We start from the raw sequence: 20,450 nt of genomic DNA on the forward strand, positions 1-20,450 counted from the left end.
GCACCCGCTCCAGTCCCCCTTAACACTCAGTCCAACCCCCCATGGCACCCAGCTTGCTCCCTGGGTACCCAGTCCCACCAATCGCCCCAGCCTCCATCCCACCCTCTGCACACAGTCCCACCCATTTCCCTGCTCACCCATGCCTGCCCTGTGCCCCCAGCCCAACGTCCGTGGCCGGCTCTGTGATTCCTGCGCCGCTGGCACCTTCCACCTGAGCGCTGCCAACCCTGCGGGCTGCCTGCCCTGCTTCTGCATGGGCCTGTCCCGCTCCTGTGCCAGCTCTGCCTGGCACCGCCACCAGGTACCCTGCAGCACAGGACAGGCTGGGGCAGGCTGTGCCATCCTGGACCACATCATGCCATGTCTTGTTGTTGTCTTGATGTGTCATTCCATGGCTTGCCATGCTATGAAATGCCATTAAGTTCTGGGCCATACTGTGTCATGCCATGCCATGTTGTGCTGTGTCTTGCCGTGTCTTGCCATGTCTTGCTGTGTCAAGCAGTGATGTGCCATTATATGTCATTTCATGCCATATGGTGCCATGCCGTGCCATGTACTGTCATGATACATGTTACCATGTCGTTGCATGGCAGGTCACGTGCTATGTGCCATGCCATGTAATGCCATAGAGCACCGTCATGTGCTGTGCCGTACCATAATGTCATGTCACCCATGCCATGTCGTGCCATGTAGTGCCACGTCATAAAACATACACATGCCTCATCATGTCATATAGTGCCATGCTGTGCTATGTGATGCTATTCAATGAGTGCTACGTAATGTCATGTAGTGTCATGCCATGCCCACCACAATCCCTCTCCCAGGTGCTGCTCAGCTCTGAGGACTCAGCGCCGCTGCCCCTGGCCAACCTGTCAGGCACACGGTTGGTGGGAGCTGTGCCACACTTCGTGTCCCCACGGCAGCTACACTTTGATGCCTTCCGAGAGCTTCCACAGGGCGTTCACTACTGGGTGCTGCCTGCACCCTTCACCGGGGACAAGGTGACACAGCTGCTCTGGGGGCACCTCTGTGCCTCTTTATGTCCCCACTGCCCAGTTTGGGGAGCGGGTGACCCCGAGCCATGCTGAGTGTCCCTACAGGTGACAGCCTATGGCGGGGAGCTGCGGTACACGGTGACACACTGGGCCCCGGCTGGCGCTCCCCTGCCCCCCCGGCACCCTGATGTCCTGCTTCAGGGCAATGGGATCCTCCTGGAGCACTTCTCCAGTGCCACCCCCCCAGCTGGTGTCCCCACTGCTGTCTCTGTCCCCATCCGTGAGGTGAGAGGGGCCCTGTGTGACACCCAGTGAAAGGGGCCATGGAGGTAGGGGGTCAGACTGGGTGATGGGGAGGGGTTGGTCTGGGGGCCCCAGGGGTCAGACTGGGTGCCATGGGGAGGTCACCCTGGATGCCCCAGGGGCTGGGCTGGGTGCAGTGGGGGATGGCAACCCCCATGTCACTGTGGTGTGGCACAGGGCGCCTGGCGCCGCGCTGACAGGCATGATGCCACCCGTGAGCACCTCCTGATGGCCCTGGCTGATGTGGACTTGTTCATGATCCGGGCATCCTACTCGGAGCAGCCAGAGGAGAGCAGGTGAGTTCCTTGTGGAGTCAGGAGGGAACACAGCAGAGTAGCAGGGCAGTGCTGACTTCCTCTCTGGCCCTGCAGACTGGCTGATGTCACCCTGGACGTGGCAGTGCCACATGCCACTGGCCTCCCGCCCGCACTGGAAGTGGAGGATTGCGCCTGCCCCCCTGGGTACCGTGGGGCCTCATGCCAGGTGAGACCCTCAGGTCCCCTCACTGCTACCATGGCGATACTGAGCTCTGTCCCACCTCACTGGCACTGTGTCCCCTCTAGGACTGTGACACCGGCTACACCCGCAGCACTGCTGGGCTCTACCTGGGCATCTGTGAGCCATGCCAGTGCCACGGCCATGCCAGCGAGTGCCACCCCGACACCGGCGTCTGCCAGGTCAGCTGGGGACAGCCAGGGGACACCCTGGGGACCCCCATGGCAGGGACACCAATGCCATCACTCCCTTTCTTTCCAGGGCTGCCGGGATCACACGGAGGGTCCCCAGTGTGACAAGTGCCAACCTGGCTACTATGGAGATGCCACCCGGGGCACGCCGGGTGACTGCCAGCCCTGTCCCTGCCACAGTCCCCATGGGGACACCCAGTAGGTGCCATTCTGTGGTCTCTCACATCCCTGAGGACACTGACTGGGTGTCACCTGTCCCTTTGTCCCCTCCACAGGGTGACAAAGATCTGCTTTGAGGACACCGACGGGCAGCCTACGTGCAGTGGCTGTGCCCCAGGGCACAGCGGGCGCCTCTGTGAAAGGTGACAGGGATGCCATGGTGGGGTGGGGGGTGTTTTTGGGGTGAATGCTCCTCTCACTGCCTCATTTTGGTTTGTCTCACTCTAGGTGCTCTCATGGGTATGTGGGGGACCCGCTGCGTGGAGAACCGTGCCAAGGTGAGTGTCACAGGGCCGGGTCAAAGTGGTGTCCCCAGTGGTGGCACCAAGGGGCGTTATGGCTGACTGTGTGTCACCCCCTCAGTGCCTGGTGTACCCGGTGTGCAATGCCAGTGTGATCCACGTGGCAGCACCGGTGAGGGCTGTGATGCCAACGGGCAGTGTCACTGCAAGGTGAGCCTTGTGTGTGTGTCCCCAACCCTGGGAGGGGTGACAGGGCAATGTCACCACGCTGTCTCCCCTTCTAGGCCAATGTGGAGGGTCCCCACTGTGCCACGTGCCGTCCCCACCACTTCCACCTGAGTGGGGATGAGCCAGCTGGGTGCCTGCCCTGCTTCTGCATGGGCATCGTTCAGCACTGCACCAGTACTGCCTACGCCCGTGGCACCGTGAGTGTACCCTGCTGTCCCCACATGTCCCCAGGGTGTCCCCACATGTCCCAGACCCCTCTCACCCCTTGATCCTGCAGATCCAGATGTCCTTTGCCCCGGGGGATGCCCGGGGGTTCGCCCTGGTGAACCGTCAGCGCAGCACCCGCGTGGGCAGCGGCTTTGGGGTGCAGCTGGGGCACCACCAGTCCCACCTGACCTACGAGCGCTTTGGGGAGCTTCCCCCTGACTCCTACTACTGGCAGCTGCCACCCCCCTACCAGGGGGACAAGGTAACAGGGCGACCCCCAGGAGGACAAGGGTGCCCATGGGAGCCACCGGAATGCCCTGCCAGAGGCTACACCCCCTCCCTGTGGGCATCCTGGGCACTGTCAAGGGGGGAAGGTGGGCACAGCCTCCTTGTCTCTGTGGTTCTTCTTCCTTTTCCCCTTGGCCTTTTCCCCTTTTCCTTTTTCCTCTTTTCACCTTGTCTTTTCCCCTTTTCCTTCTTTTTCCTCTTTTCACCTTGTCTTTTCCCCCTTTGCCCCTTCTCCTTTCCCTTTTCCCGTTTTCTCATATTTTTCACATTTTTCATCCCTGTCCTGTGCCATCCCCTGTTCCCATCATCATCCCCATTGTTTTTTTTCTCCTCTTTCCCCATCCCATCCTCTTCCCTTCTTCACTCCTGTCCTTTTTCTTTCCCCTTTCCCTTTTCCCTTTCCCTTTTCCCCTCTCCTTTTTCCCTCTCCTCTTCCTCATCCCTATTTCATGTCACCACCTTCCCCATCCTCATCCCTGTTCCCATCATGCCTATCCTCTTCCCTTTGCCCTGCCCATGCCATGCCATGCCATGCCATGCCATGCCATGCCATGCCATGCCATGCCATGCCATGCCATGCCACCCCTTCCCTTTCCCACTTCCATCCCAATCCTGTTCGTCTCCCGGTGCAGGTGGGCTCTTATGGCGGTTGGCTCCGCTACACCCTGACCTACACCCCGGGGGGACAGGGAGCCCCCCTGCCCGACGCCGACGTCCAGATCACGGTAAGGGTGTGCTGGCCGGGGTGGGACAGGAATACACCAGCTTGACACCAGGACCCCCTGACCCACTTGGCCCCCTTGTCCACAGGGCAATGACATCACACTGGTGGCCTACCAGCCTGACCTGCCGCCGCAGACCCCCCAGGCCTTCGAGATAATTTTTCGGGAGGTAGGAGGTGGTGGGCAGCTTTTGTCCCTGATGTCCTCCTTTCCCACAGTGTGTCCCCTGCTAACCCCTGTGTTCCTGCAGCAATACTGGCAGCGGCCAGACGGGCAGCCAGCAACACGGGAGCACCTGCTGATGGCACTGGCTGATCTGGATGAGATCCTCATCCGAGCCACCTACTCCACGAGCACAGCCATGGCTGCCATTGCCAATGTGGCCATGGACATAGCCGTGCCCCCCCAGCCCGGCTTGCCCCCAGCCCCTGAGGTGGAGGAATGTCGCTGTCCCCCTGGATACCATGGGCTGTCCTGCCAGGTGAGCCCAACCCCTCCCAGTGTCACCCCATTACCTCCCCACCCTCCTCCCCAGTATCCCCTCATCATCTCCCCAAACAACCCCCAGCATCCTACCACCAGCCCCAGCATCCCCTGATCATGCCCACTATCACCTTCCATCCCCCATCATGCCTTCCATCACACCCCCATCATCATCCCTCCATCATGTCATCCCCTACCAAACCCATCATCACCCCATCAGCCTCACCTTCCATCATCCCCCCAGCACTTCCCCCTCACCCCTCCATCATTGTACCATCATAACCAGCAGGTGTCCCATCATTGCTCCTCAGCCCCCAGCATCCCCCCCTGGTATCCCCAGCATCCCATCACCTCCCATATATCATACCCTATCATCACCCCCCCGCCCCCCCATGACCTGACATGAGCCTCTCCATCATCCCTAGCATCACCCCTACGTATTCCTGCCCAGCATCACCCCAGCACCCTCCATCAACCCCCTCAGCACACCCATCATCATCATCCAACTGTCCCCTAGTCCCCTCCCTCATGTCCTCATCACTCTTCAGCATCCCCAGCATCCTCCCATCATCCCCAGGATCACCCGCATCACCCTCCATCAACCTCATCATCCCTTCAGCATCCCCCCAATATCACCCCATCACTCTTCATCACCCCCCAGCACCCCCATCATCACCCATCTGTCCCCAGACCACCCATCACGTCAGTATCACCCTCAGCACCCTCCATCACCCCTCCATCCTCCTTCCGTATCACCCCATCATCCTCCATCATCCCATCAGCATCCCCCCATCATCACCATCAGTCCTCCATCCTCCCCCCAGCACTGTTCCCATCACCCTCATCACTCTTCACCACCCCCCAGCACCCCCATCACCCATCTGTCCCCCAAGCCCCCTCTTCACGCCTCCCCACACCACTTCCCACACTATGGGGGATCCCAAGGCTGTCCCTTCCTGCAGGACTGTGCCCCAGGGTACACACGCACCAGTGGGGGACTGTACCTGGGGCACTGTGAGCTGTGTGAGTGCAACGGCCACTCTGAGAGCTGCCATCCTGAGAGCGGCACCTGCTCTGTAAGGCCCCAGATTCCGAACGTTTTGGGGGGGGGGCTGTGGTGTTACCCTAGCCATGACATCCCAAATTTGTGCCCCCACTATCCTCCAGGGATGCTTGCACAACACGGCAGGGGACTTCTGTGACCAGTGTGCCCCTGGCTTCTACGGAGACGCCACCGCCGGGACCCCAGAGGACTGCCAGCCCTGTGCCTGTCCCCTCCCATACCCTGAAAACCAGTGGGTGCCTGCAGTGGGAGGGGGGGAGGGGTGCTGGGCTGGGGGCACCAGGGAAGGGATGTGCCCTCACCTCAGATGTGCTCTGTCTCCACAGGTTTTCCAGGACCTGTGAGAGTCTGGGAGGCGGCGGGTACCGCTGCACAGCCTGTGAGCCGGGCTACATTGGGCAGTACTGTGAGCGGTGAGGCTGCTGACACCCCAAAACCTGTCCCAAAATCCCACTACACAGGCTCACCTTGGTATACCCCCTTCAAACCCCATCCCGCTATACCTCTCCAAAAACCCACCCCGTGGGATCACCCCCATATACCCACTCTGCTATACCTGCCCTGATGGGTTCACTGCCATATACCCACCCCAAACCACCCCCCCACCCATATACATATCCCCAAAACCCACCTCCATTGCGTCACCCCCACATACCCTGATGGGCTCACCCCCAAATGTCCACCCACACATACCCACCCCAATGTACTCCTACAGTGTGCTGACCCCTATGAGCTCACCCCAATATATGCATTCTAAAGAGCATCTATATACTCACGCGGACATATGCACCCCAATATTCTCATGCCAGTTTATGCACTCTGGTTTACCCACCCTGATATACACACCCTGATGGCCTTCCTCTTACGGACCTACCCCAAAGTGCTCCCCAATATAACCACCCCAATGTTCTCCTGCTCCACCCACCCTGATGTACTCACCCTTATGAGCTCACCCCAGATTTTGCATCCTAAAGGGCTAAGCTTGACATATGCACCCCAATACACAGTGCACCTACCTGATGGCCTCATCCCAATAGAGACACCCCAAAGTGCCCACCCTTATACCCGCCTTGATACAGTAACCACCCCACTAAACTCATCCTGATGTTCTCACCGTGATGTGCTCACCCCAATATACCCATCCTATGTACCCCAATATACCCACCCTGTGTACACCAAAATACTCATCCCCATACACACCCCAAAGCACCCACCCCAACATACGTCCTCCCATTCGCACCCCACTGTGCTCCCACAAACCCTGTGCCCCCATTGTTCCCCGCAGCTGCGCCCCGGGTTACACAGGTGACCCCACGGTGTGGGGGCAGGGTTGTGTCCCTGCGGGGCCCTTGCCTGCGCTGGCCGTGAGCGTGCACCCCCTGCGCACCACGGTGCCACAGGGCAGCGCTGTCACTCTGCGCTGCCACGCCACCGGGGACCCCCCGCTCTACTACCACTGGATGCGAGAGGACGGGCGGCCCCTCCCCGAGGGTGCCCAGAGCCGCCGACAAGGTACTGGGTGGCTCCAGGGGGGACATCAGGGTGTTCCCAAGGTGTGGGGTGTCACCTGCGTCACCCCCCAGGTGAGGAGCTGCACTTCCCCAGCATCCAGCCCTCGGAAGCCGGCGTCTACATCTGCTCTTGCCGCAACCTCCAGCACAGCAACTCCAGCCGCGCCGAAGTTATTGTCACCGGTAAGTCATTGTCACCGAGGGAGGGCACATGCACGGAGAGGAGGCAGGAGCAGGGCTCACCTCTCTATGTGGTGCAGAGACCCCTGACAAGCCCATCACTGTCACCGTGGAGGAGAAGCGGGTGCAGCAGGTGCAGCCTGGTGCCGATGTCACCTTCGTCTGCACAGCTAAGAGCAAGGTGAGGGGAAGGGGGCACAGTATGGCAAGGGTGCTGCAGGGTACCCCTAGGTGTGTGCAGGGACACTCAGGGTGTGGAGATGCCCCTGGGTGCTCACCTGGTCTCACAGACCAAAGGGACACCCAAGGATGTACTCATGGGGACATCCAGGGTTCGGGAACAGCTGTGCCCATATGGATCCCCCCCAAGCGCTCCTGGGTCCTTACATAGCTCTATAGGACATCCCTGGTGTCCACCTCTCCCCCATGAGTGCAGAGCTGGGCATGTGCCCCCCCTGCCATGTGCCCATCCCAGTGGCCTCAGGCCTCCCCACCTCTGTTCTCTCCAGTCTCCTGCCTACACCCTGGTGTGGACACGGCAGAACCATGGGACGCTGCCGGCAGGCGCAGTGGACTTCAATGGGATCCTGACGCTGCGTGGTGTGCGGCCCCAGGATGCTGGAGTCTACGTCTGCACCGGCTCCAACATGCTGGACATGGACCAGGGCACCGCCACGCTCTATGTCCAGGGTGAGCCCTGACACTGTGGCTCACCCCATGGGGTTGGGGTGTTGGGCAACACCAGGGTGATGGGCACACACAGTGCCAACGCACTGGTGTGGTGGTTGCACTTGGCCCCCAGATGCTGGGTTTGATGGGCACACTTGCTGTTTGGATGTCGATGCCCAGATACCAGGGTGATAAACACATTCAGTGCCTGGATACCAGGGTGATGGGTTTGCTTGTTGCCCAGTCTTTCAGGTGATGGGCACACTCAGCACCCTGGCTCTGTGGTGATGGTGCCCAGATGCTGGGGTGGTGGGCAGATGGGGTGCCTAGATGCCAAGGTGACGGGTAGGTTTGGTGCCTGCACACCAGTGTGGTGGGCAGGTTTGGTTTGTGGACTCCAGGGTGATGGGCTCACTCCCCTGAGACCCACCCCCCTCCTGCAGCTGCCTCGAAGACTCAGATGTTCTATGGACCCGTTGAGTTCATGGAGGGGCACAGACCAGGTAAGTCACCAGGGGAGGGTTCCTGGGGGGTCCTCACACTCCCCCCACCCACTGCATGCTGGGGCTCCACATGCACCCCTCTGCTGGCTGTGCCACACCACCCTGCTTCCCACTGCCCCACCGCCTGGGGAAAGCACCGGGGGGGGCCTGGTGAGCCCTAAGCCCCCCCGGGTCTCACCACAGCCGGCACCGCTAGTGCCCCCACCGCCACCGTGGAGCCGGTGCAGCTGAGCGTGGCACCGGGGCAGCCGGCTGAGTTCCGCTGTGTGGTCACCGGCAGCCCCCAGCCCACCCTTGAGTGGCTCGGTAGGTGCCCATTGGGGACAGGGGAACGGTGGGACCGGGTGTGAGAGCACAGCGGACAGGGGTGATGGCAGGCCGTGTCCCTGCAGGTGCTCTGCCACCACAGGCTGTGGTTCAGGGTGGGACACTGCGTTTTGGCACTGTTGAGCCTGCTGACGCAGGGCATTACGAGTGCCGGGCACGGAACAGTGTCGGGCAGCACACGGCACGTGCCTTCCTCCATGTGCAAGGTGAGCAGCATCACCATCATCCCTGTCACCCCGCTGTCCCTTTCATCCCATCCCCATCATCTCGATTGTCTCTGTCACCCCATTGTCCCCATCATCTCCATTACCCCAGTCATTCACATCACTGCTGTCACATACATCACCCCTATTGTCCCCATCTTCCCTCTTGCTCCCAACATCGCCCATCATCTCTGTCACTCCCCATCAACTCCATTGTCCATCTCCATTGTCTCCATGGTCTGCATCATCCCTGTCATCCTCATCATCCCTGTCACCTCCCATCCTCCATCCCCCTCATTCCCAACATCCCATCATCTCATCATCCCCTTTGTTCCCATCATCCCATCACCTCCACCATTGTCTGTCACCTCCCATTCACACCCTTCATTGTCCCCACCATCCCTGTCACTCTCATTGTCCCCACTGTTCTTCCCCTTCATGGCCTGTTGTCCTCTCATTTCCATCATTCCATCATCCCTGATCTTTCCACTGTTCCCATCACCCTTATCATGTTCATCATCTGCATAATCTCCATCATCTCTGTCCACCCCATTGTTCCCATTGTCCCCATTGCCCCCAACACCCTCATCACTCCCATCATCACTGTCATCTCCATCATTCCATTGCTCTCATCACCCTTATCATCCATGTCCCTGATCACCTCCATCATACCATGGTGCCCTTCACCCTCACCGTCTGCATCACTCATGTCACCCCCATTGTCCCCACCCTGCCACTGCCCCCAGCACCACCCTGATCCCCCTCCCCGCAGGCGCAGGCACCCCACAGGTGCAGGTGAGCCCAGAGCGGACGGAGGTGCAGGAAGGCTCCACGGTACGGCTCTACTGCCGAGTTTTGGGGTCCCCCACTGCCACTATCACCTGGGAGAAGCAGGGGGACACCCTGCCACCGCAGGTAAGAGGGGTGCTGGCACCCGTGGGTGCTCCAGGGGGTGTGCGTGCACCACAGATGCCACTGACACCTGTCCTTTTGCCACAGTCCCGTGCAGAGCATGGTGACATCGCCACACTCGTAATCCCTGCTGTGACGGCAGCTGATAGTGGCATCTACCTCTGCGTGGGCACCAGCGCCACTGGCATGGCCCGCGCTGCTATTGAGGTGGCCGTGGTGCCAGGTGAGGAGGATGGGGGACACCAATGGTGTTTGGGGATGGTTTTGGGCGCCTACAACCCACCCATGTTGCCCCTTTTGCTTCACACAGGGGTGGCGCCACCTGTCCGCATTGAATCCTCGTCCCCATCCATCACTGAGGGACAGACCCTGGACCTCGACTGTGTGGTGGCAGGACCCAGCTCTGCTACCGTGACATGGTACAAGCGTGGGGGCTCCCTACCTGCTGGCCACCAGGTAGGGCACTGCAGGGTGGGCAGCACCCCAAACATTGCCCTGTCGCCTGCTGTGTGACACCAAAGCATGTTCCCAACTGCAGGTTTCAGGGTCCCGGCTCCGTGTCCCCCATGTCACAGCAGCTGATTCAGGGGAGTATGTGTGCCGGGCAAGCTTGGGGACCACTGTCCGGGAGGCATCTGTCATTGTCACCATTGTGGCCACATCAGGCTCATCCTATGGTGAGGCTGGGCTCAGCAGCACTGGAGGGAATAAGTTGGTTCCTAACAGATGGTCACAGCTCTGTCCTCCCCTGCAGGATCACCAACTTCAGGTGTCCCTGTCCGGATCGAGGCATCCTCATCCACCGTGGCCGAGGGACAGACCCTGGACCTCAACTGCATTGTGGTCGGCCAGGGACAGGCCACTGTCACCTGGTACAAGCGTGGGGGGTCCCTCCCAGTCAAGCACCAGGTGGGGGACACAGGGTGATGATGCGAAGGGTGGCTGGGGTTGATGCACAGCCCTGTGCTAGCCCAGGTGGCTCTGGTGACCCTTGTGTCCCCTTCTCCACAGGTGTCTGGCTCCCGGCTGCAGCTGCTGCAGGTGACAGCAGCTGACTCGGGCGAGTACGTGTGCCGGGTGACCAGTGGGGCCATGGCTAAGGAGAGCGCGGTCATGGTGACAATCCAGCCCAGCAGTGCTGGTGCCTACTGTGAGTGGGGGCAGGGGGTGGCAGTGCCAGTGGAGGGTCCTCATGTGTCACAGCACTGAGCTGTGGCTCAGGTGCCCATACTGGCGAGGTCCTGCTGTGGTCACTAGTGTCACCCTCATGTCTTGGTCCCCAGCCCCAGGCAACACAACTCCCCTGCGCATCGACTCCCCGTCCTCTGCCGTGGTTGAGGGACAGACCCTGGACCTCAACTGTGTCATTGCCAGCCCTGCACAGGCCACTGTCACCTGGTACAAGCGTGGGGGAACCCTCCCAGCCAAGCACCAGGTAGGGGACATGGAGAGGGGATGTCACCAAAGGGGGTGGGTGCAGTTGCCCAATGCCTCTGGGCAAGCCTAGGTGGCCCATGCAAGTCCTGCTGGCCTATGCAAGGCCAGCTGTACCTGGGCAAGCCCAGGTGACCTATGTGAATGCAGATGGTACCATGGAAGTCCAGGTGGCCCCTGTAAGCTCAGGTAACCCCATACAAAACCAGGAAATTCCATGCCAGCCCTGGTGGCCCATGAAAGGTCAGGTGTCCCCATTTAAGCCCTGGTAGTCCCATTCAAGTTTATGTGGCCCTGTGGAAGCCCAAGTGTCCCCAGTAACCCCCATGTCCCTTCTCCACAGGTGTCTGGTTCCCGGCTGCGGCTGCTGCAGGTGACAGTGGCCGACTCGGGCGAGTACGTATGCCGGGTCACCAGCGGGGACACCACCAAAGAAACCTCCATCATGGTGACCATCCAGCCCAGCAGTGCTGGAGCCTATTGTGAGTGGGGACAGGGGACATGGGAGATTACCTATGGGGGCTCCCAGTGTCCCTGGGAGGGTGACACACATGGTGGTGGTCACAGTCTCTAACCCATCTTGGTCCCCAGCCCCAGGCAGCACGACCCCGCTGCACATCGAGTCCTCGTCCCTGTCATCCCCTGTGACCGAGGGACAGACCCTGGACCTCAACTGTGTCATTGCCAACCCTGCGCAGGCCACTGTCACCTGGTACAGGCGCGGGGGGACCCTCCCAGCCAAGCACCAGGTAGGGGACATGGAGAGGGGATGTCACCAAGTGGGAGGATAGGGATGACGTGCAGCTCTGGCCAAGACCAGGTGGCCTGTGTAATTCCTGGGGAACCCATGTAAATCCTGACGACCCCATGCAAGGTTGGCTGGTCCTGTGCAGACTCAGGTGGCCCCATGACTAGGGAAGCCTGAGTGACCTCATGGAAGACCAAGTGACCCCAAGAAAGCCCAAATGACCCCATATCAGCCCAGGTGGCCCATATAAGCCCAGAGTGGCTCTGTGCAAGCTCAAGTGGCCTAGTGCAATCCCAGATGACCCCTTGCCAGAGCTAGTGGCCCATGTGACCCCTGTGTCCCCCACAGGTGTCCGGTTCCTGGCTGCGGCTGCTGCAGGTGACAGCGGCTGACTCGGGCGAGTATGTGTGCCAGGTAACCAGCGGGGACACCACCAAGGAAACCTCCATCATGGTGGCCATCCAGCCCAGCAGTGCCAGCACATACCGTGAGTGGGGACGGGAGGAAGTGACTGAGGACTGGGGGACAGTGCCGCAGTCCTTGGGGTGACCCTTCTGTCTCTGTCTCCAGCCACTGGTGTCACCCCTCCGGTGCGCATCGAGTCCTCATCCTCCTCTGTGGCCGAGGGACAGACGCTGGACCTCAACTGCATTGTGGCCGGGCAGGGACAGGCCACTGTCACCTGGTACAAGCGTGGGGGGTCTCTCCCAGCCAAGCACCAGGTAGGGGAGTGTCTTGGGATGGAAAAGGGATTTTTGATGGTGTTGAGGGGTCTATGTCCCCATTCTCATGTGTGTCACCCCTCCAGGTGTCGGGCACCCGCCTGCGCATCCCTCAGGTGACAGCAGCCGATTCAGGGGAGTATGTGTGCCGGGTGACATCAGGCAGTATCACACATGAGACATCTCTCATCGTCACCATCCAGACTGGCGCAGGCTCCTCTTATGGTACTGGGATGGGTGAGAGGTAGCATAGGGATGTGGTGAGGACACAGTAGTGACCCTATGGACCCTATTGCCACCCCCAGCTGTTGGTGTCACGCCACCAGTGAGGATCGAGACCTCCTCTGCTGCTGTTACTGAGGGACAGACACTGGACCTCAACTGCATGGTGGCAGGACAGGGTCATCCCCATGTCACCTGGTACCGGCGTGGGGGGGCTCTGCCACCAAACAGCCAGGTGGGACATGGGAGAGGTGGCTTTCCCCTGCAGGCCATAACCCTGCATCAGGTGCTGATGTGTCCCCAACTTGTCACATCCCCAGGTGTTGGGGACCCGCCTGCGCCTTGCCCAGGTGGCAGTAGCTGACTCAGGGGAGTACGTGTGCCGGGTGACCCTGGGGACCATCACCCAGGAGGCATCTGTCATTGTCACTGTGCCCAGCAATGCTGACACCTATTACAGTGAGTCTGAGAGAGAGCAGTGCTTGGGAACAGTTGGGTGCCACCTTGGTGATAAACATTCCCTTTCCCTGTCCTCCCCCAGCCTCTGGCATCTCCCAGCCCCTCCGCATCGAGTCCTTGTCCTCGGCCATCGCCGAGGGACAAACCCTGGACCTCAACTGCGTGGTGGCGGGGTCTGGCCCCACCACTGTGATGTGGTACAAGCGTGGTGGCTCCCTGCCTGTTGGCCACCAGGTAGGGGACCAGGGGAGGGTCACTCTGAATTTGTCCCATCCCCTGCTCTATGGCGCTGACTTGTCCCTTAATTGTTCCCTCTAGGTGTCAGGTACCCGCCTGCGTATCCCCCAGGTGACAGCAGCCGATTCAGGGGAGTACGTGTGCCGAGTAACATCAGGTGGCATCACACAGGAGACATCCCTCATTGTCACCATCGATGATGGAGACAATCCATCCCACTGTGAGTGCCACCCTCCAGGGGACAGGTTCCTACTGGTGTCAGGGACCACTGGGGCCATTCACCCTCAACCCTGCCCATGCAGCCACCGGCATCAGTCCACCCATCCACATTGAGTCCTCAGCATCCTCTGTCACTGAGGGACAGACTCTGGACCTGGACTGCGTGGTGGCCAGCCAGGGACAGGCCACCATCACCTGGTACAAGCGCGGTGGGGCTCTCCCAGCCAAGCACCAGGTAAGTAGGGTGGGGTGGGGGATGGTGGTTGCTGTGCATGGCTGGGTGATGCCACCACCTCCTGTTATTTTGTCCCCAGATTTCAGGGTCCCAGCTGCGGCTGTCACAGCTCTCCGTGGCTGATTCAGGAGAGTACGTGTGTCGAGCTGACACTGGCAGCATCTCCCATGAGGCCATTGTCTCTGTCACTGTTACCTCCCGTGACAGCTCCAGCTACCGTGAGTGTGGTCACAGGATGAGGGAGGAGGCTGAGGAGAGATGGGTGATGTGAGGGACCTTGTGGCCTCTCTGTCCCTTTGTCCCCCACAGGTCTGCAGAGCCCCATCATCTCCATCGACCCACACAGCATGGCAGTGGCACCAGGTGAAGGTGCCACCTTCAAGTGCCGTGTCCATGATGGCGCCCAGCCTGTCAACATCACTTGGCGGGTGGGACCTGGCCAACACCTCCAAGGTATGGCAGTCCCCAGGGTGGCCCTGGCATGGTCCTGAGGGTGGCCCTGGTGCTGATAGCTCCTCCTTGCCCAGACAATGTGAAGATCAGTGCCAACGGATCAGTCATCTCTATCACTGGTGCCCATGTGGGCAACCAGGGCGCCTACCACTGCGTGGCCTCCAACCGCTTTGGTGTTGCCAGCAGCGTTGTCAACCTTGTGGTGCAAGGTATGAGGTGGCCAGGATGGCCCTGTCCCTGTCTCCATGTGCTCCAGGTACCCTCAGGGTGGTCTTCCTGTCACCATGCTGGTGTCCTTCAGGTACCACTGGAGTGATGGTGGCCTTATCCCCATCTCCTTTCCATGCTTCAGGTGCTCCTGGAGTGGTGGTGCCCCATTCCCATGCAGATGTTCTCCATGGGTTTTGGATGTTCCTGAGATGTTTTGTCCCCATCCCCACACTCACGCTCATTTCCTCCCATGCTCCCAATGTTCCCAGGGTGATGGGTGCCCCTATGGCCAGGCACCTTCCAGGTGCCCTTCATGGTGGTGTCCCAATCCCCACCCCAATGCCCTCCTCCTTCTCCAGGTGCCCCCACAGTGTCAGTGATGCCACCAGGCCCCGTGACAGTGAAGGAGGGCAAATCCCTGAGCCTGGAGTGTCTGGGCCAGGGAGAGCCGCGGCCACTGGTGCGTTGGAGCCGCCTGAGCTCCCGGCAGAAGGTGGAGCACCAGACGCTGCTGCACATGGACAGCCAGGCCATCCTGCAGGTGAGGGGGCACCATGGGGTACTATGGGGCACCATGGGGCACTGAGGAATGCCCGGTGCTCATCCCCACCCCATCCCCTCCAGCTCTCACCGGCCAAGCTGGAGCACGCCGGGACCTACGTGTGCACGGCGCATAGTGCCCTGGGCTCAGCGCAGGCACGAGTGGATGTCAGCGTGGAGTCAGCGCAGCAGCACCCTGGGGCCCCCGAGGTCACCGCACCATCTACTGTAACCGTGGTGGCTGGGGACACCGCCACACTGCACTGCGTGGCCAGAGGTATGGGGAGCCTGGATGACAGTGGTGAAGTAGGGAGGTCCTGAGCAGTACCTGACACCACAATGATGGGCATGGTGTGGTCATAGGTGACCCAGTGCCCCAGATTGAGTGGTCAAAGCTGCGGGCACCCCTGCCCTGGCAGCACCGCGTGGTGAACGGCAGCCTGGTCATCCCTCGTGCAGCGCAGCAGGACTCGGGCCAGTACATCTGCAATGCCAGCAGCCCCATCGGTTCCACCGAAATCTTTGTCACCCTTGATGTGGAGAGTAAGAAGGGGACAGCAAGGGGTTGGGATGCCGCTGGGTTCCTGCTGCCAGCTCCACTGTGGCCATCACCTGTCCTTCCTCTGCATGTGGCCACCTCCATCACCACTTCCACCCTTACATCCAGCCCTTCCTCATGGGACCATCCTTGCTCCATTGCTGCACTCATTCTCCTCAAGCTCCATCACCAACCCTGTGTATGTGTCCACCTTCTTGTCCCATCCCTGTGCATGTCCCTCTCCACTTCTGCTCTCTCATCCATCCATCCATCCATCCATCCATCCATCCATCCATCCATCCATCTATCTATCCATCATGGATTCATCCATGGCTCATCCATCCCAGCTCAAACCCATCTCCCTATCTCTGCTCATATCTCTCCTTCCATCTCTTCCTCATGGATCGGTCCATCTCATTCATCCCAGCACACACCCATCTCTCTATCTCCTCACTCTAACATCCTTTTCTTTCTTGTGGATTCACCCATCACTCATCCATCACAGTTGATGTCCATCTCTCCATCTGTCTTTCCCTTGTGGATTCATCAATCCCAGCACACATCCATCTCCCCATCTCCTTACTCTTCCATCCATTTCGTCCTTGTGAATTCACCCATCTCTCATCCATCATAGCTCACATCCATCTCTCCATCTCCTCTCATGCCCCTCCATCCATCCCTTCCTGGTGGACTCGTCCATTGCTCATCCACTCCAGCTGACATTCCTGTCTGTTTCCTCTCATACCCCTCCATGCATCCCATCCTTGTGCATCCACCCATCTCTTGTCCATCTTAGCACATGCCATCTCTCCATCTCCTCTCACACCTTTTCCATCCACCCATTCCTAGTACATTCATCCATCATTCAATCTTTCCAGCTCACATCCAACTCTACATTTCCTGACTCCTGCATCCATCTTCTTGTGTATCATCTATCTCATCCATCCCAACACACACCCATCTCCATTACCCCATACATCCCTCACCAGACACCCTCCTTCCCCACTGACCCATTCCTGGCCCTGTCACGGCTGACAGCTCCACCCATCCTGCAGCACCTCCATATGCCACCATCCTCCCGGAGGACGCAGCGGTGCGGGCAGGTGACACGTTGCAGGTGCAGTGCCTGGCCCATGGCACCCCTCCACTCCACTACACCTGGGACAAGGTGAACGGCAGCCTCTCGGCACGCGTGGCCCAGCGCGCTGGCCTCCTCCGCCTCAGCCCCGCAGCCCCTGCTGACACGGGCACCTACCGCTGCCTCGTCACCAACCACGTCGGCAGCGCTGAGGCCTTTGCCCGTGTGGCTGTTCATGGTGAGCCCATCCCTGGCCTGGGTACCATTGGTGCTCCGCACTGGGTGGTGGCAGTGCTGCCGGGTGCCCTCAGAGCTCTGCATCTTGTCCAGGCAGTCCTGGTCCTGGCAGGTACCCCTAGGGCTCCACATCCTGCCTGGGTGGTGCCATTGGGTACCACCGGGGCTCTGCATCTCACAGGGATGATGCAAGTGCCTCTGGGTACCACTGGGGCTCTGCATCCCTTCCAGGTGGTGCTGGTGAAGGTGGGGACATCACTGGTGGTCCCTTGGTGGTACGGGTGACACCAGGGAGACTCGTCAAGGGGGTGGGTGGCACTGCCGAATTCGCCTGCTCTGTCTCCGGGGACCCCCGTGCCCATGTGGAGTGGCTGAAGGAAGGTGGGGAGCTGCCCCCCACCCACAGCGTGCGGGATGGGGTGCTGCGGTAAGGAACACGGGACAGGGAGGTGGGATCCCCACACCAGTCCCCTGTGGGGTGCCTCACCTTGGCTGTGTCCCTGCAGGATGCCGGAGCTGGCGTCTGGGGCACAGGGCGTGTACGTATGCCGGGCCAGTGCCCTGGGCAGGCAGGCAGAGGACCGGGCCACCCTCACTGTTCAGGGTAGGAGCATCACCCTGGCACCAGGGGACATGTCCACCCCCTGACCTGTCCCCCACCACCAAGGGCATCCTGGGACCCCCATGTACCCCCACCAAGGGTCACCCCAACACTTTCCATTTCACTATACATCCAGGCACCCTGACAGCTCCCAATGCCCATGGTGACTCAAATCTCTCCTCAAACCTGCAGGCACCCCAATACCCCCCACCCTCCCCCATGACTGTGGACACCCCAACACAATCAGTCTCTCTCCACACCCACCCCAGCCCCCTATCTCTTCCCACACCCATGACCACCACATGTCTCCCTATGCTCACAAGGACTCCCAACATGTCTGACCTTGCCCCATTCCCCATTCCCAGAGCCACCCCGATTGTCCCACATGCCCTAAAGAACCCCGTTTCTCCCTGTTTCCCACTCGGGTGCCAGACTGCAATACCTCCCTGTGTCAGGAGTTCACTCCAAATTCCCACTGTCCCCCAAGCTCTCCCCAGGGCCCTGATCAACATCCGGACTGCAGTGCAGACAGTGCTGGCAGGGACAACAGTGGAGCTGGAGTGCCTGGGCTTGGGGGAACCCCATCCCCATGTCACCTGGAGCAAAGTGGGAGGCCACATCCGCCCCGGGGTGCTGGTCCGTGCTGGCACCCTCACCATCGAGCAGGTGGAGCGGGCGGATGCCGGGCAGTATCGCTGCACCGCCACCAACGCTGTGGGCACTGTCCAGTCCCATGTCATCTTCCACGTGCAAGGTGAACAGAGGGACACAGAGGTGGGGATACACACCGTGTCACCGCAGGGTGGTGACACCTCCGTGCATCCTTAGCCGCTCCTCAAATTGCCGGGCAGCCCGAGGTGAAGGAGGTGTCCCTCGGATCAGCAGCTGTTTTGCCGTGCTTGGCATCTGGCTTCCCAGTGCCAGAGATCACCTGGAGCAAGGTGCGATGGAGGGGTGGAGGGTGGGAGTGGCAGGGGTTGTGGGAGAGCTGACTCCCCTTCACTCTGCCACAGCTGGAGGGCGAGCTGCCGGTGGGTGCCAAGGTGCAGGGGAACGTGCTGACACTGCCAGCCGTGCGCCCCGAGGATGCTGGCGTCTACACCTGTGTGGCCACCAACCACCGTGGCCAGCAGACAGCTTACTACGTGCTGAAGGTCCAAGGTGAGGACAGACAGAGGGACAGATGGATGGATGGGAGTGGGGGTGATGTGCCCTGCCCCTCCTTACCCCCCCATCTCTGCAGAGCATGTGGTCCCCTATTTTGGACTGTCACCCCGCTCCTTCCTCCCCCTGCCCACCATCAAGGACGCCTACAAGAGGTTTGAGATCCTCATTACCTTCCGACCTGATGCTGCCGATGGTGAGTCTGTGGGCCCCATTGTGTCCTCTGTGTCCCCCTTCATGTCCCATCCATCATTTCCCCCTCCCCTCCTTTATCTCCCGTTCTCTATTTATCTGAGAACCTCCAGTTTATGGGGGGTTTCTCCTCCATTTTGGGAGGTTTTTGGGGTTCCCTAGGACATGTCCCCCACCTCAAGAGGGGTCTGTCCCATCTGATCCCCTGCCACCCCTCAGGACTTCTCCTCTACAACGGGCAGCGGAAGAACAGTGGTGCCGACTTCATCTCCTTCGGGTTGGTGGGTGGACGCCCCGAATTTAGGTGAGGCCTATGAGTGGGTGCTATGGGAGAGGTGGGAGATGGGTGCCAGCACCCACCCACACCCCTTGTACCCCCAAAAAATCAGGTTTGATGCTGGTTCGGGCATGGCCACCATCCGTCACCCCACAGCACTGCGGCTGGGCGAGTATCACACTGTGCGGCTGCTCCGCAACCTCACCTGGGGCTCACTGGGCCTGGACAGGCACCCCACTGTGAACGGCACCTCCCAGGTATCATTTTGGGGTGGGGTGTAGGGTGGGGGTCAAGGGTGCTAGAGGTGGTGCCCACCCTCTTGTGCCTGCAGGGGAAGTTCCAAGGGCTGGATCTGAATGAGGAGCTCTACCTGGGGGGGTACCCTGACATTGGCGCTGTGGCAAAGACGGGGCTCAGCCGGGGTTTCATGGGTGAGTGAGGGGTTTAGGGGGGCACCGGACTGAGGGGACATTGGGCATCATGTGACGGTTCTGCCCATCTCCACCACCCCACAGGCTGTGTGCGCCAGCTCCGCATCCAAGGGGAAGAGGTGGCCTTTGGGGATATGGACCTTCAGGCGCATGGTGTCACCAATTGTCCCACCTGCCAGGACCGGCCGTGCCAGGTGAGGATGGAGGGGAGGAGGTAATACCCTCTCATCCCTGCCCACTGCTGACACCCATGTCACCCTTCACCCAGAACGGCGGCGTGTGCCAGGACGATGAGAGTGGCACCTACGTCTGCCGATGTCCCCACGGTTTCACTGGCAGCAACTGCGAGTACTCGCAGGCTTTGCACTGTCACCCGGGTAGGTCACAACACTCCCTCCATGAGGACATCATCCCAGCGTCCCCTCAGGATGGATACTCATGTCTTCTCACCCTACAGAGGCGTGTGGGCCTGATGCCACCTGTGTCAACTGGCTGGATGGGCAGGGCTACACCTGCCGCTGCCACCTGGGCAAGACTGGGGAGAGGTGCACGGAGGGTGAGCGACACAGTGACACATCTGGCACCAACCTGGGACATGGGGATGGGGACCACCTAGGGAAATGGTGACATGGCTGGGACTACCTTGATGAAGTGGGTGTAGGATTGGGGACTACTCCAGAGAGATAGGGACAGGCTGGGACTACCCTGTTGA

General features: G+C 60.2%; 1 protein-coding gene across 1 annotated transcript in view; it reads left to right on the forward strand.

The window, feature by feature from the left end:
- The window catches only part of HSPG2 (heparan sulfate proteoglycan 2), a 38,593-nt gene that overhangs the window by 13,779 nt on the left and 4,364 nt on the right, over positions 1-20,450 (forward strand). Inside the window, exons 22-82 of the mRNA XM_062507389.1 lie at positions 161-301; positions 825-1,001; positions 1,101-1,280; positions 1,476-1,594; positions 1,670-1,781; positions 1,862-1,975; positions 2,055-2,182; positions 2,260-2,346; positions 2,432-2,481; positions 2,567-2,655; positions 2,730-2,870; positions 2,951-3,142; positions 3,801-3,893; positions 3,979-4,059; positions 4,141-4,371; positions 5,336-5,449; positions 5,541-5,668; positions 5,763-5,849; positions 6,722-6,948; positions 7,020-7,130; positions 7,208-7,308; positions 7,637-7,817; positions 8,240-8,299; positions 8,483-8,605; positions 8,692-8,832; positions 9,602-9,744; positions 9,829-9,964; positions 10,052-10,197; positions 10,280-10,418; positions 10,496-10,650; positions 10,753-10,891; positions 11,025-11,176; positions 11,519-11,657; positions 11,767-11,924; positions 12,272-12,410; positions 12,494-12,645; positions 12,732-12,870; positions 12,951-13,102; positions 13,188-13,326; positions 13,409-13,560; positions 13,645-13,783; positions 13,866-14,017; positions 14,097-14,235; positions 14,327-14,470; positions 14,545-14,679; positions 15,040-15,221; positions 15,305-15,497; positions 15,584-15,763; positions 16,814-17,074; positions 17,305-17,500; positions 17,580-17,677; positions 18,162-18,428; positions 18,503-18,615; positions 18,688-18,835; positions 18,918-19,034; positions 19,250-19,334; positions 19,420-19,564; positions 19,639-19,738; positions 19,823-19,932; positions 20,007-20,115; positions 20,196-20,294. Coding sequence (XP_062363373.1) covers positions 161-301; positions 825-1,001; positions 1,101-1,280; positions 1,476-1,594; positions 1,670-1,781; positions 1,862-1,975; positions 2,055-2,182; positions 2,260-2,346; positions 2,432-2,481; positions 2,567-2,655; positions 2,730-2,870; positions 2,951-3,142; positions 3,801-3,893; positions 3,979-4,059; positions 4,141-4,371; positions 5,336-5,449; positions 5,541-5,668; positions 5,763-5,849; positions 6,722-6,948; positions 7,020-7,130; positions 7,208-7,308; positions 7,637-7,817; positions 8,240-8,299; positions 8,483-8,605; positions 8,692-8,832; positions 9,602-9,744; positions 9,829-9,964; positions 10,052-10,197; positions 10,280-10,418; positions 10,496-10,650; positions 10,753-10,891; positions 11,025-11,176; positions 11,519-11,657; positions 11,767-11,924; positions 12,272-12,410; positions 12,494-12,645; positions 12,732-12,870; positions 12,951-13,102; positions 13,188-13,326; positions 13,409-13,560; positions 13,645-13,783; positions 13,866-14,017; positions 14,097-14,235; positions 14,327-14,470; positions 14,545-14,679; positions 15,040-15,221; positions 15,305-15,497; positions 15,584-15,763; positions 16,814-17,074; positions 17,305-17,500; positions 17,580-17,677; positions 18,162-18,428; positions 18,503-18,615; positions 18,688-18,835; positions 18,918-19,034; positions 19,250-19,334; positions 19,420-19,564; positions 19,639-19,738; positions 19,823-19,932; positions 20,007-20,115; positions 20,196-20,294 — 8,500 coding nt within the window. The remainder of the gene's footprint in view (positions 1-160; positions 302-824; positions 1,002-1,100; positions 1,281-1,475; positions 1,595-1,669; positions 1,782-1,861; positions 1,976-2,054; positions 2,183-2,259; positions 2,347-2,431; positions 2,482-2,566; positions 2,656-2,729; positions 2,871-2,950; positions 3,143-3,800; positions 3,894-3,978; positions 4,060-4,140; positions 4,372-5,335; positions 5,450-5,540; positions 5,669-5,762; positions 5,850-6,721; positions 6,949-7,019; positions 7,131-7,207; positions 7,309-7,636; positions 7,818-8,239; positions 8,300-8,482; positions 8,606-8,691; positions 8,833-9,601; positions 9,745-9,828; positions 9,965-10,051; positions 10,198-10,279; positions 10,419-10,495; positions 10,651-10,752; positions 10,892-11,024; positions 11,177-11,518; positions 11,658-11,766; positions 11,925-12,271; positions 12,411-12,493; positions 12,646-12,731; positions 12,871-12,950; positions 13,103-13,187; positions 13,327-13,408; positions 13,561-13,644; positions 13,784-13,865; positions 14,018-14,096; positions 14,236-14,326; positions 14,471-14,544; positions 14,680-15,039; positions 15,222-15,304; positions 15,498-15,583; positions 15,764-16,813; positions 17,075-17,304; positions 17,501-17,579; positions 17,678-18,161; positions 18,429-18,502; positions 18,616-18,687; positions 18,836-18,917; positions 19,035-19,249; positions 19,335-19,419; positions 19,565-19,638; positions 19,739-19,822; positions 19,933-20,006; positions 20,116-20,195; positions 20,295-20,450) is intronic.

The sequence above is a fragment of the Cinclus cinclus genome, chromosome 23 (assembly GCF_963662255.1).
Source record: "Cinclus cinclus chromosome 23, bCinCin1.1, whole genome shotgun sequence".
In the NCBI taxonomy this organism is placed as follows: domain Eukaryota; kingdom Metazoa; phylum Chordata; class Aves; order Passeriformes; family Cinclidae; genus Cinclus; species Cinclus cinclus.